We start from the raw sequence: 14,104 nt of genomic DNA, 5'->3' as shown, positions 1-14,104 counted from the left end.
GTCTCTAGATTGCCCATGGCTTAAGAGAACAGGCAAGACTGCTTTGAAGCTTTGGGACCAGAGTGACTGCTAGAATGGAATTGCCCTTAACTGGGATGAAGAAGCGCAAGGGAAAGACGGGTCTCAGAAGTGAGGAACATCAGGACTCAGTTTTGCATTTGCAGAATTAACTTACTAACAATCATCTGTCCAAGAAGGCACGGGGGAGAAGGATGGAGGTTTTAATGCCTTTCAAGGCTAAGAGGCTGGTGAGTGGGTGTGGTGTGGTGTGATGTGGTGTGTGTGTGTGTGTGTGTGTGTGTGTGTGTGTGTGTGTGAGCCCTAGGACACAGTTAACATCTGTGTGTCTTAGTGTCTATCAACTTCACCACACTAGAATCACCTGAGGAGAGGGAACCTCAATTGAGGACTCACCGCCATCATAGTTGGCCTGTAGGCAAGTCTGCGGGGCATTTTCTTGATTAATGATTGCTGTGGGAGGGGCCAGCTCACTGTGGGTGGTGCCACACACACACACACACACACACACACACACACACACACAGGTGGCTTTGAGCAAGCCTATAAGCAGTGCTCCTCCTCCCTGGCTTCTGCCTCAGTTTCTACCCCCAGGTTCTGAGTTCTTAGACTCCCGCCTTGACTTCTCCTGATGATGGACTGCAAAATGTAAGGTAACATAACCCATAACCCTGTCTTTCCCCAAGTTGGTTTTGGTCAGTGTTTATCATGGGAGTGGCAGTGGGGGTGGGGTTTGGAGGACACTAGCAGAGAAATTGGTACCGAGAAAATGGAGGATTGCTGTTTGGACCTGACTCTGTTTTAGAGGACTGCAGAAGAGAATTTTGGAACTTTGGGTTGAAAAAGTCATCGAGTGCTCAGAGCAGAGAGGGCTACCCTGGGCCCTCAGAAGGTAAAGCCGAGCAGAGGGCACATCATGGAAGTCTGGATTTCGAGGTTTCAGAGGGAAGCAAAGACTGCTGAGCTGTTTGTGTGATATGTCTGAATTAAGGCCCTAGAAGTGAGACCTGTGTTGTATAGGGAAAATGGATGAAGGTTAGCTGGAGCTAAGGACAATCTGCTGTGACTGAGACTGGCATCACTGAGTAAACTCTGGGAAGATTTCCTCGTGGTCAGCCCACAGATGCTATGGCTCTCAGGGCCCAAAACTGAGTTCCAAGGTGGCAGCTGAACTTGATAATGTGTATGTCTCTCACAAGGTACTGGTTTTGAATGCATGGGGTGGGCAAGGTCAAGGAAAAAGACTGAGTCTTGGTACTGTGGAGTCTGGTTGGAGTCTCCCCGAAAGAAAGCCCAGGGGAGACATTGGCGAGAGTGCACCCTCAGCTGCAGTGAAAACCTCAGGATGGGTCATGGAGAGAAACAGGCTTGGCAGCATGAGGTGCAGAGTCCTGAAGGGGGCCCAGGAGAGGCCGCTGCTGGAGCTGTGACCTCAGAAGCAGTGGCAACCCCAAGGTTGTAGAGATGCCAGGACTGGAGGATGCCCATAAAGAGTCGTGGCAGGTTCTGCTCCTGCATTAACTGTTGTCCAGGACTGCACGGATATATATCCCAATTCTAATTATTCTTTGCATTTAAGCACATTTACTGTACAAACTTTGATCATTATTTTTTTTAATTGAAAAACACCCCTTCTATTAGTACTCACTGTATTCTTGAGTGGGTAAACCTTTTAAAGTCTAGGTAAGAAAATGAGGTTGAAAATGCAGATGGACTCAGCCCTGTCGGCCCTCAACAACGTGTGAGCCTAGTGTGTGTGTACCAGGCTCTGTAACTGACTGTAATCCTTGTGCCCCAGATGCATACACAGAGGCTGTCCAGCTTTGACTTACAATGGTATATATCCTGATAAACCTACTAGGAACTGGAAATGTGGAAGTTGAAAAAGGTTTAACTTACCTAACCTAGTAAACAGCTGACCTAGCTGAGTACCATGGTGTAGCATCTCCGTTTGTTCCTTCTATCACAGAGTGGTCCTTAAGAGGCAGCTTAATACTGCTGTTCTTTATCTAGAGACAGCATCCTGCCTACTGTATCTTGCAAGCCTGGGGAAAAGACTGAAGTTGAAAGTTTGAAGTACAGGTTTCAAGGGGTTCATATTGCTTTCAAAGCTCCTATCTCTTTAAGTCAGAAACCATCTACAGCCCTGACTACTGTTCAAGGCAGGATCAAGGAAAGACCTGTTCAGAAAAAAAAAAAAGATGGGAGTGCTCTGATTTAAGGGAGGGGGGGTAGGCCAGGTAGGGAAATACAAGGTGGCCAAGGTGTTGGGGTGATGCTTGGACCCCCTGGGCAGACTTTCAGCAGCTCCAGAGTGCTGAGAAACTCTGCCCAGGTGTTGGGGTGAGGAGGACTCTGAAGCCAGCAGCTAAAGCAACACATGGCAGGCAACATGATGTCCTGTGGTAGACAAAACAGGATTTAAAGTAAGAGTGAATTAGGAGACAAGGATGGCTACTATAATGATAAAAGCCAGTCTTGCAGGATACCTTCTCCTGCACAAGTAAAGTGCTCTGGGTGGCACATTTCATCTGCCAGCCTCCTCCATGTCAGAGCTGGCATAAAGCAGTTTGTGCGTGGTGGGTAGAGGGGCCGGGGTGGAGAGGAGCAGAAGGTATTCATTCTTTAGTGGTCCGGAGGCCATCTATATGTACTTTCCAAAAAGTGACCTAGACCTGAATTGTGTCTTCATGAACGAAGTGGGGTAAAGTCAATTTACTTTAAATATTTCTGATAAAAAAAATTAATCCAAGGCAGCAAAGTAGAAGACTGAAGCATGGATAGCCTGTGACCTGTCGTCACACCCTCTTTCCACTGTTTCTGACTTCCTGTGATAGTGGTGCGCTCTAGAATGCTCAGAATCCTGAAATGTGTAGGCGAACTCAAACCGTGTGAAACACTAATAATGTCACCTTGCCTGTCTTGCAGATTCCATTGTGATTGGATTCTGGGTTGGTCTTGCGGTCTTTGTGATCTTCATGTTTTTTGTGCTGACTTTGCTGACAAAGACGGGTGCCCCGCACCAAGAGTAAGTCTGGGCTGTTCTGTGCTTCACAGAGAACTAGAACTGGGAACCAGTTCTGGCTGGACTGACCTAGTGGCTGGGGAAGAGGTGGGTGGGGCACCTGTGCTAGAGCTGGGCAGACCCAGGGGGAGGGAAAGGTGGGCGGGGCATGGATAGCTACCCTGATGCAGGCTAGATCTTGCTTTTCATCCTCGTGAAATCAGACTTTTTGGATCATTCCTGCATCTTTATGCTAATCCTAGATCTGATTTTTATATTGAAATTAAGATGTAGTTTCATCTTTTTTTTTTGGAAAAGTGTTTCTATGGGATGAATTGCACGTGGACGCTGATGTGTTTACAGAGTTGAGCCCGGCAGCGATACTCTGCCTGGGTCTCACTACTATGTTTCTCCTGCCGATTGTTGGCGCTTGTTTTCATCCTTCAGCTTTAACAAAGATCCCAGCAAAAGGGAACTGTTTACCCCATCATGAAGTTTGCTTGAGACGCCTGGAACTAAAGAAATCCTTTAAATTCAAACAAAAAAAACTGAGGGACACTTTTCAAAGTATTGTTCTAGGAAATCCAAATATATGGTGTAGTTTTTAATAATAAGCAAAGATAGGGTAAAACAAGCAAACAAACAAACATTGGAGCGATGGTTCGGTGGTTAAGCGCATTGGCTGCTCGTCCAGAAGACCCTGGTTTGATCCCCAGCATCTGCGTGGCTGCTCTCAACCATCTGTAACTCCAGTTCCAGAGGATCTGATTCTTTCTTCTGGTCCCACTGGGCAGCAGGCATACTGGATACAGACAAGCCAGCAAACCATTGTACATATACCTAGCCAGCCCTCGATATCTAGCTATTTGGCTAAACACTGCTCTAGGTGTTGATATATATTAGATGAAGTTAATACGTGCTTCTACATACTTTAAAGTAGGTGGGCTTCATTCACTGAGCTGAGCGCCTTTCTAGAATAACAGACAGGTCAGACAAGAACTCCTCCCTAAGCTACAGCCTTTGACGCTTATAGAGTATGAATGAGCCAATTTTGGAATGTAATTCTCTATACACATACTCAGGGGGCAGGGTACTGGGAAGAAAGAGGGGAGGAGCAGAGGACAGGGAGAGGGGATATACTTGCACTTTGTTGTTTTCCTTTGGAGATCCCTGTTTAGTCTTCTTCCTTAAGGAGTCATTCTGAACTGTGCTCAGTCACAGAGCCGGGCTCCCTGGGACCCAGCATGGTTCTAATGAAGTGAAGGGGGAGTGTCCCTCACTCTCCGGAAGGTAGTGGATCAACTCTCATAGTTTCAATACTGCTTCACAGAATCTGGGACCATGTTCAGATTTGCCTGGGAAGGACCAATGGAGTTAAGTTGGAGACATGGTAGTCACGGGCTTGTTAGTAGAACACTACATAGGCCTAGCCATCCTCAAGTGATGTGACTTTGAGGTTAGTAAGGGACAGAGGCAACTTCTATTAGAGCAGGAGTTCTCAACCTGTGGGTCTCAACCCTTTTGGGGGGTCTAAGTACCCCTTCACAGGGGTAGCATATCAGATATCCTGCATATCAGATATTTACAATTTAGAACAGTCCCACCATTACAGTTATGAAATAGCAATGAAATAATTTTATGGTTGGGGTCACCACACGCTGAGGAGCTGTATTAAGGGGTCCCGGCAGTAGGAAGGGTGAGAAGCACTGCTGTAGGGCGCTGCAGCCCCACCCTTCTCGGTTGTTATGGCAACATGCATGGGGATTCCTGCCTTTCTGTTCTTTGGATGGGGAGTAGAACCCACCCTTTCCTCTGTCACTCATTCGTAAGAACTAGCTCTGCCCACCTGATCTCAGGGCTGGGATTAGCTTCCTGTCTAGAAGAGAGCCAGGTGTCTATGGGCTCAAGAAAGCAAGGGTTTGGAGGCAGAGAGCCAGGTATAAAGCTGGCGTCTTCTTTCTTAAAAGCCTTTAGGCTGGAGAAGCAGCTTTGATGGTGATTATTTTTCCTGCAGAGTATTATTATTTTTTTTTTTTTTGTATGTGTAGCGGGAAAGCTCTTATCTGGGTGCTGTACAGGCAGTGAAAAGCCATTTTGTTCTTACTGTCTGCAGGGGAGACTGAGGAGTGTCTTGGTGGAACATTACAACCCATTAGCACACATCTGTCAGAGAGAGGCGCAGGGTTAGTGTTAGAGAGTTCTTAGATTCATTTTCATATTAGATAATTTGGATTTCTTAAAAAATTTTTTTCCCAAGCCTCAGACATTCACCACAAATGGCTTTTTTTTTTCCTGTTGCTAAATGTCCTATGTCCTGCTGAGGGTGGTTTTTATTTAAGGGTGAATACAGGTTTGCTCATGACCTTATAAAACTGGAAATGACATTTTGCCTCAGAGTGTAATTTAGCAGGCTATGGCCCTCACTATAGCTGCAGCTAGAGCAGACAGCAGGGAAATGTCAGTGCTTGAAATTATTGGTGCTGACTACCATCCCAGGTCTCAGGGACAGGGTGTAGATGGTGAGGGGTTGCTAAGGAACCCTGAGATCCCAGGACACTGATGACCACCGCCAACAGGTAGAAGAGCTGTGTCGGTTCCAACCTATAAACCTTTGCCAAATTGCCTTTGTTCTTACCATCTAGTAAGAGGTTTTACTAAGTGTGTAGTTAGTTACTGTTTGCCCAGGGCCATGCTGAGAGGACTTCGAAAGTGATGGAGTTTTCTCTGCCCACACAGCCCAACATCTCCCAGCTAATCACCAAAACCTGTTACATGGAATGGTTTTTATAGAAGTGTGTGCTTGGTGCCTCTGTCAGGCTGATTTACGGCAGGTCTGGACTCTCAGCACAGTCTGTCTCTGTGAGTGGTAGCGGTTATTTTCTCACAGAATTTCACTCTGAGGATGGCTTTTCTCAGCGTGTAAGAGCCCATGGAAGTGACTGCTGCAGTGGCAGGCGCTGTCATTCTGCTCGGCCCCGCCCTCTCCGCCCCATGAGTAGATGTGGAGGACAGTCAGTGTGCTGTGACCCAGACTAAGGGAAATCCTCAGGGACTGATTCGGGGCATAACCTGTGCTGTGCTCTGCAGGTAGAGGTGTGTGTGTGTGTGTGTGTGTGTGTGTGTGTGTGTAGGAGCCTGTCTGCCTGACTTTGTTTTTCTGTCACAAGAAGATGTATCTGGAGATGGCTGTGTGTCTTGTAGCAGTCAGAGTTTTAGGCAAGCCTGTAGATAACATCTTGCAATGTTCAGAGTTTCATACAGCATCCACTGAGGCCCATGTCTTCATAAGACCCTTTGAAAGATGCACATATTTATCTGTGTATAGGAACGAACGGCTAGAGGAAAATAGCCCCCACAGAAGACAGAGAAACATCATCTAGGAAGGAAACCAGAATAAGATGGCATGAGTGGAGGGGGTGAACAGAAACCCTCCTGTCACTAGATTACAGAGTCTTGCCATGGAGACCTTGAGCTCTTCAGGGCAGGGGTCTGCTGGTGGACCGACACCTCAAACGGAGGTCCACAGTGGGTAATCAGGCCTGCTGTAGTTAGACTGTTGAGTGATTGGGAGGACGTGGGAAGGGAGGGAGTTGTGAGGCACAGGCAGGAATATCAGGCTGGGGATGTGAGTAGAGTGGGGTGGGGCATGGTGAATACAGACTCACTGCACGGGTTACAGACTGGACAGGTTCTTCTGGGAGGTGCTGTCTATTGTGGTCCTGATAACCCAATAGGCTGAGAGATTAGAGAGGGTGCAGCCTGTGCTGAGAAAAACTCAAGGATCGGAGCAGTCAATCAGGTCTTGCTTGGGCAACAAGATGTTGGAGATGATTAGTGAAATCCAAATTAAAAATAGCAAATATACATTCTCAAAACAAAAGGAGAAAATAGGTTCAGGGTTTTAGCAGGATGAGCAGGCTTATTTCTTAGACTTAGGATGATGTGGGAGGGCTTCTAAACATTCAAGTCAGATCTCAGCTGCAGAACGCACAGCGGGTACAAACTGTCACAAATGGGGAAAGGTGCTAGGATTCTTGGGGATAACGTTTTCTGGCAAATAGTCTTTGAGTTCTCTCTTTTCCTGATGGTATCATCCATTATCCAGCCCTTTCAAGGCTCCAGTTCCTGAATCTTGAGGCTTCTGGTTTTAGATATGATTTTTGTGAAGGTGGAATTTAAGATGTTAGGGCCTTAAAATTATTTATTCCTGAGGTTTAGCCAGAGCCACAGGAGAGTTGGCCAGTTTCAAACGTCTTTCTAACTGCTACTTAACTTTTATAGATATTGGGGACTTTAGTTTTCCCTAGGACCTCTACATTTGAGTGTTTAAAGCTACAGCTGGCCTTCTCTGTCATGAGATCATAGAATCTGTGTAATGATACCCAGGCCATCACAGGTGTGTTAACCAACTAAGAGTATTCACAGTTATGACTCACTGAGAGCCAAGCTACCTTAAGGCCCTCTAGCATGCCTCTTGTGAATTGAGGCCTACGGGCTGTATGTGGCTGAAGTCTGCTATGTATGAGGCACACAATATTGTAAACTTACTTAAAACATTTTTTTGTAACTTGAAGTTTTTAAAATTGTGTGTGTGTGCACACACATGTGTCATAAGTGTACAGGTACCCACAGAGGCCAGAAGAAGTTATCGGATCCTTGGATCTAGAGTCACAAGTAGCTCTAAGCATTCATGTTTTCTGGAAGAACAGTCAGTGCTTGCTTTTGGCTGCTGCATGATCTTTCTTACCTGTAACCCAAGGTTCTTGAACATAAACTTTGTAGACTGCAGTGCTGTGTGGTAATATTGGACACAACAGCAAGGTCTTCATTACCTTCCTTGAGGGCCATTCTCACTAGTAATTAGCAGGAAGAGAGCCCACCACTATCATGGTATCTGAGCCTATGCAACCAACTACCCTGTTGGCCAGTGGAAAGTGCAAATTACCAAATGGTTTGTGCTTGCCAGATGACTGAGGAGCTCTTGGAGAAGAGGGGAGCAAAGACAAGGTGGTTTCCTTAGCTAAATACAGGCAGAGGAGAGACCTGCATGGAACTGATTTCTTGGACTTCCCATATCACTGTCTTTGGAGTCTACACTTAGAGTCAATCATCCCTCCATTCAGTGCATCTGCTTCTCATTTTAGGCTTTAGCTGAACACGTCTTTGAATTTATTGCCAGCCTGTAGGTTCCGTAGAAGAGGCACCTTGCCAGGACGAGATTTACTTTCATTTCAGATCTCCTCATGACTGATGTGTTCATTCATTCACTAGTCCAACAGAGACACGCCAAGCAATGAGTATATACCTGCTGTTGTTCTTACTGGGAGCGTAGGCAAGAAGCGTGCAATTCTGGTCCTGGAGAGCTTACCACCTGAAGCAGGTGGCAGAGAAGTGGAGCAATGGGCATAAGACAGAGAGGAAGATAGATGGGGAGAAGCTCCCAGTGTCCTGCAGAGCAGCTAGCTCAGATCAAAAGTGTGGCAGAAGGTTTCTTGTAGAGATGAGACCCAGAGGAAACGAGCAACTTAGCAGACACTGACAGGGTTGTAGCTCTGTGCTGTATGATAGACTTGTGATGGTGAACATCACTCTAGCAATGATCTCTGGGGATTATATAAAAATGCTGATTAGAGTCTATCTCCAGAGATTCTAAAGTTTTGCAAGACAGGACTTTGTTCAGAGGCACCTAATTTGACTTTGATGCAAAGCTGGGAGATGGTCCAGTTGCTAAAGCGATAGCCATGCAAGTTTGAGGACCTGGATTTTGGATCCTGGAAACTCACATAAAAACCAGTGTATGGTTATGTGACTGTAATCTCAATATGGGGAAGATGGAGGCAGGAGGATTCCCTGCTTCTTGCTGGACAGCAAGTCTAAACTGAATCAGTGGGCTCCAGAGTCAGTGAAAGATCTTGTTTCACAAAACGAATAAAGAAAAAGAAAAAAAAAAAAAAGAGGGACAAACAAAACTATTGAAGAAGACACTGAATGTGGTAGATTTCTGGGTTCCACATATACCTGCACACACATTCACACACACAAACACATGTACTATCTATGCATAAGCATGAAATAAAGACTAAAAACTGATTTCAATTCAGGAGATCTAAGAATCACTGGCATGCTTACCAGATGCTGGGGATTCTGTACCCTGTCTGCCCTCAGGAAAATCCAAGGGCTGTCATCTGGAGGTTTTTTGCCTTGGAGGTCTGTGTTCAGAAGTGATGTACCTCCCTGCTGGTGCTGGTCTGCATAACCTAAGAGACACCCAGAAGGTGCTTTCTGGGACTCGCCTAGCCTCCATGCAGGACAGCATGAAGCTGTAGGCGTGTGAGCTGCAGCTCTGTGACCTGTCCTTTGTTCTCCACAGCAATGCAGAGTCCTCAGAGAAGAGGTTCCGAATGAACAGCTTTGTGTCAGACTTTGGGAAGCCCCTGGAGTCAGACAAGGTGTTTTCTCGTCAGGGCAATGAGGAGTCCAGGTCTCTGTTCCACTGTTACATCAATGAAGTCGAACACTTGGACAGGGTTAAAGTTTGCCACCAAACAACAGCCATCGACAGTGATGTCCATCTCCAGGAAGCCATCAGAAGCGGTGGGAGGCCGACAGAGGAGCTAACCAGGTTTATGAATTTTGATATCCCCAACTTCGTGAACACAGACCAGAACTCCTTTGGGGAGGATGACCTTCTGATTTCGGAACCACCTGTTCTTCTAGAAAATAAGCCAGTTTCCCAGACGTCACGCATAGACCTGGACTGAGGGACACTTGTTGGGTGCCTTCCTGAGGATGTGTTCTGTCTCTGTACAGCAAGAAACCACATGCTACCTGTGTGTGTGTGTGTGTGTGTGTGTGTGTGTGTATAGAGAGAGTGAGGGGGAAGATGAGGGGGGAGAGGATGACACTTAAAGTTTAAGGCCTAGACTAGGACTGGGATGTAGTGATAGAGGGGCAGAATTTGGAGATGGAAGGCACCATCTTGGTTTTGAGGGGATGAATTTTTTCTTTTTGTATTAAAAATGCATTGACAGTATTAAGGCTTCTTTATTGAAACAATTAGCCACATATGCCATTGAGCCCCTCCTGGGTGAGGGTTAGGTCACTGCAGTCTGATCTAGCCCTTTCCATCATTCTCTGCCTGTAACAAGCTGCTTTGCCTCTCTGGACTGCCGTGGTTTTACAGGTAAGGTGGCCTGTCCGGAGTCAGTGACCTGTCCCAGCTCTAGAATTTTGCGGCTTTCAGACTTAGCATCTAAGACAAGCTAAGAAACACAAGCGGTAGATAATAGAACACCACATCCTGGATTTCATGGCAGGCTCTCCAGGTCTTGGAACCCTCCCTTTGCTCAGCCCTTCACTGAGTCACCCTTTAGTTAGGGAAACCTTCACCAGGAGACTCACACGCACTCTGGACAGTGCTTCTGCTGAGTTACGCTGCAGCAGTTTATGTGAAGAACCACCCCGCGGCCCCCCCCCCCCCCCCCCCGGCTTTAAACTGGGACGGTGTTGACTCCAGTGAATTCCAGCCTAATAGTTTCCCAAGCATTTGTACTCTGAAAAAAAGGTAGGGCAGATTGCCATCTGGCTGATGTGGGTCCCTTCTGGGTGTCCCATGTCTGCATCCCTGTGCTCACACTTTTCAACTATTTGGCTTTAGAACAAGAAGATATTACTTGCCAGGGTCTGCGTGGCAGATGTGTAGGTGTCTGCTGCCTGGGTCAGTGGGTTGTGTGTGCCACGGTAGCAGATGTTCAGGATTGTGACGATGTTAATGTGAGCAACATGATGTTCATCTCGCAGAGGAAACAACCCTTTGGCTGGTGTCAGAAACAACTCGATCTTGCACACACAGTTGTATGCATGAGCAGCTGCTAATCTCTGGGTGGCATCTACTTTATGAATTTGTTCACCATTTGTCTTGCTTAAGTCACAAAATAAATGCATTTGAGCGCATAGGAATTTTCTCTGGTTTGATTTTCGCACAGGCAAGTGTTCATTTCTCTAAAAAGCTATCCCATACTGTGCCTAAAATGTCTCCTGATTCCTCAGAATGTGTGTGTACCAACAGTGTCTCAGGAATCCTAGACTCAGAGCCACACAGGCGCTTTTGGGAACAAGTCCACCCAAGGAAATCCCTTTCCCATAATGTCTTCGAAAGGAAGTATGATTCTTTAAGAGACTAACATGAAGTAGTAGAACAAAGCATGAACTAGTTAGTATAGAATCATTAAAACCACTTTAATGAGTTCATACAGATATAGGCATGCTACCTTCATGTATATTTTTACACAATGCAACAAGCTTAATCTAACTTGCACAAGTATTAATGTAATTCTTTAAATTATATATAAATAGAAAATATGAACTACATCTTAATTATGCATGAAAGCTATTCAAGAGATACCATATTATGAAGTTAATTAGCCAGAAGAGAACTTGGAGTCCTGGACAGAAGGAAGAATGTCCCTGAGTGTATCATCATTTTATGACACTAAATGTTAAGGACCACAAAAACCCGAATACTTTACAACCTCTTACAAGTAAAGAGGCTAGGCTCTCTCAGTCTCCTAAATGCTTCCAGCAGACACAAGATCTGTGAGAAGATCAAGAACTTCTGTTGAGCCCAGCAGGCTACAGGTGCATCACAGGGATGTTGGTTCTCAGTTGATTTTGCATTGCTGATACAATAAATTAGGGCAGATCATGTTTTATTTTCTTATCATCCTAGTACACAAGTCTAAAACCAGTCCTAGATAGGATTAGTGTGGCCGTGGTCCATCTAGAAAAGTTCTGGTTTGGATGTGCGCTGGCCTCCAAGGGCTCATGGGTCGAGGACTTGGTCCTCAGCATAGCAATGACCAGAGTTGGGAAGAATCCCGGAAGACTCTAACCCATGATTGGGTTATAAGGGCTATGAACTCATGATGGCTTAGTTAGTGGGTTCCTAGTTTAATGGACTAAGAGAAGTGATAGTAACAGAGTGAGTAGAGAACCTCGTTGTCAGCCTGCTTTGAAAAGCTGGCCCTTCTGTTCTCTGGACACAATTAGGTGAGCAGCCTCTTTCTCCATACACTCCTGCTGTCATGCTGTACTGCCGCAAGCCCAGAACGGATGCACCAAATGACCATGGACTCGAGGACTTTGAAACCCAGAGCCCAAATACACTTTTCCTTAATTTCTTTCAGAAAAAGCTAATGTAGGAGGCTCTGGAAAAATCTATTTTCTTGCCTTCATCAGGTTCTATGGGTGGCTCAATCTTTGAATCATGACCTCTTCTTTTGCTGTCTGCCCTGTGTCTTCCTTACCAAGACTCTGGTGGTTACATTAGATTGTCGAGGATAACTCATGTCAAGTCTCTTCCTGATCTCATCTGCCTTTCATTGTCATGAAAGGTAACACAGAACTAGTTTCCAGAGATGAGACCTGGACATAGGAGCCAGCAGCCTGCCTTCCCTGTCATTTTGGCCCAGCTCATTCTCCAAGTAAAATATAATGATCTCAAATGCTCGAGTTTCAATCCATTACAATATCAAGTCCAAGCTGCACATTGTCATTATTTCAACCATCTCAGCCAGATGTTAGTCTGGGGAAAGTCATCTGCATCCTCAGACCTGCAAAACTAGAAGAATTTTTTTTTCTCCTGGTATTACAAGTCTAAGATACAGGGTATAAAATTCCTGTTCATGAGTAACAAGGACCAATAAATTTCAAAACTCAAGAGTAGCAATTCCACTGGGTTTCAAGGCTGTAGCTTGTGGTGATTTGCCCCCTCACCTAAGAATTAACCTAGCCTGATGCCAAGCTTCCAAGATCAGGCAAGTCTGGGCACATACATGGTAGCAAGGCAGTATACTCTATTTTAAGCCTAAAACTCTACTTTTGGATTGGTCCTTTGTCCTTCAGTGGGTGAATGTGGCATTAGCTGAGTATTTACCTGTTTGTTTCTCCATGAAGAATTACCTTGTCCACTTTGGCTTATCCAAGACAGGCACTTTCCTGTAGAGAGAATATCTTGTGTATTGTTTGGATGCATCACCTGTCAATTAAAAAGCCTATGGCCTATGGTTTAGACAGGAAATGGAAGGTGGGACATCTGGGAGGAAAAAGATTTCTGGCATAGATCCAGGCACAGGAAGATCTGCTGGAGAAGACAGTGAGGAGATGGAGGCCTGGCACCTGAGCACGGGTAAGCAGCCATGTGGCAGAATGTAGGTTAAAATAAATGGGTTATCTAAGGTATGATCTAGTCAGAGAATAAATAAATGGGTTGTCTAAGGTATGATCTAGTCATAGAATAAATAAATGGGTTGTCTAAGGTATGATCTAGTCAGAGAATAAATAAGTGGGTTATCTAAGGTATGATCTAGTCAGAGAATAAATAAGTGGGTTATCTAAGGTATGATCTAGTCAGAGAATAAATAAGTGGGTTATTTAAGGTATGATCTAGTCAGAGAATAAATAAATGAGTTATCTAAGGTATGATCTAGTCAGAGAATAAATAAATGGGTTATCTAAGGTATGATCTAGTCAGAAAATAAATGGGTTATCTAAGGTATGATCTAGCCAGAGAGTAAATAAGTGGGTTATCTAAGGTATGATCTAGTCAGAGAATAAATAAATGGGTTATCTAAGGTATGATCTAGTCAGAGAATAAATAAATGGGTTATCTAAGGTATGATCTAGTCAGAAAATAAATGGGTTATCTAAGGTATGATCTAGCCAGAGAGTAAATAAGTGGGTTATCTAAGGTATGATCTAGTCAGAGAATAAATAAATGGGTTATCTAAGGTATGATCTAGTCAGAGAATAAATAAATGGGTTATCTAAGGTATGATCTAGTCAGAGAATAAATAAGTGGGTTATTTAAGGTATGATCTAGTCAGAGAATAAATAAATGGGTTATCTAAGGTATGATCTAGTCAGAGAGTAAATAAATGGGTTATCTAAGGTATGATCTAGTCAGAGAATAAATAAATGGGTTATCTAAGATATGATCTAGCCAGAGAAGAGCAGAGCCATTAGGCCAAGGTATGTGTAAGTAGTTGGAGTCTGAATCTTATTTCTGGGAGCATGGGGCTGGGA

At 44.9% G+C, this 14,104-nt stretch overlaps 1 protein-coding gene and 1 long non-coding RNA gene across 4 annotated transcripts in view; both read left to right on the top strand.

Annotated features, from left to right (window-relative positions):
* Positions 1–10,478, top strand: part of Mrap2 (melanocortin 2 receptor accessory protein 2) — a 32,240-nt gene extending 21,762 nt beyond the window's left edge. For all 3 annotated transcript variants that reach the window (XM_052189305.1, XM_052189303.1, XM_052189304.1), the window contains 2 exons: positions 2,947–3,046; positions 9,393–10,478. In XM_052189305.1, coding sequence (XP_052045265.1) covers positions 2,947–3,046; positions 9,393–9,783 — 491 coding nt within the window. In that variant the 3' untranslated portion in view covers positions 9,784–10,478. The remainder of the gene's footprint in view (positions 1–2,946; positions 3,047–9,392) is intronic.
* A 3,132-nt stretch (positions 10,479–13,610) lies between these two features.
* Positions 13,611–13,998, top strand: LOC127688315 (uncharacterized). Its single transcript, XR_007978682.1, has 4 exons — positions 13,611–13,694; positions 13,771–13,850; positions 13,891–13,930; positions 13,971–13,998. It is a non-coding gene; the product is annotated as an uncharacterized LOC127688315 (long non-coding RNA).
* Positions 13,999–14,104: the final 106 nt, after the last annotated feature.

Source organism: Apodemus sylvaticus, chromosome 7 (assembly GCF_947179515.1).
Source record: "Apodemus sylvaticus chromosome 7, mApoSyl1.1, whole genome shotgun sequence".
In the NCBI taxonomy this organism is placed as follows: Eukaryota; Metazoa; Chordata; class Mammalia; order Rodentia; family Muridae; genus Apodemus; species Apodemus sylvaticus.
The sequence above is the reverse complement of the archived record's forward strand: the minus strand, read 5'-3'. Positions and strand labels throughout refer to the sequence as shown.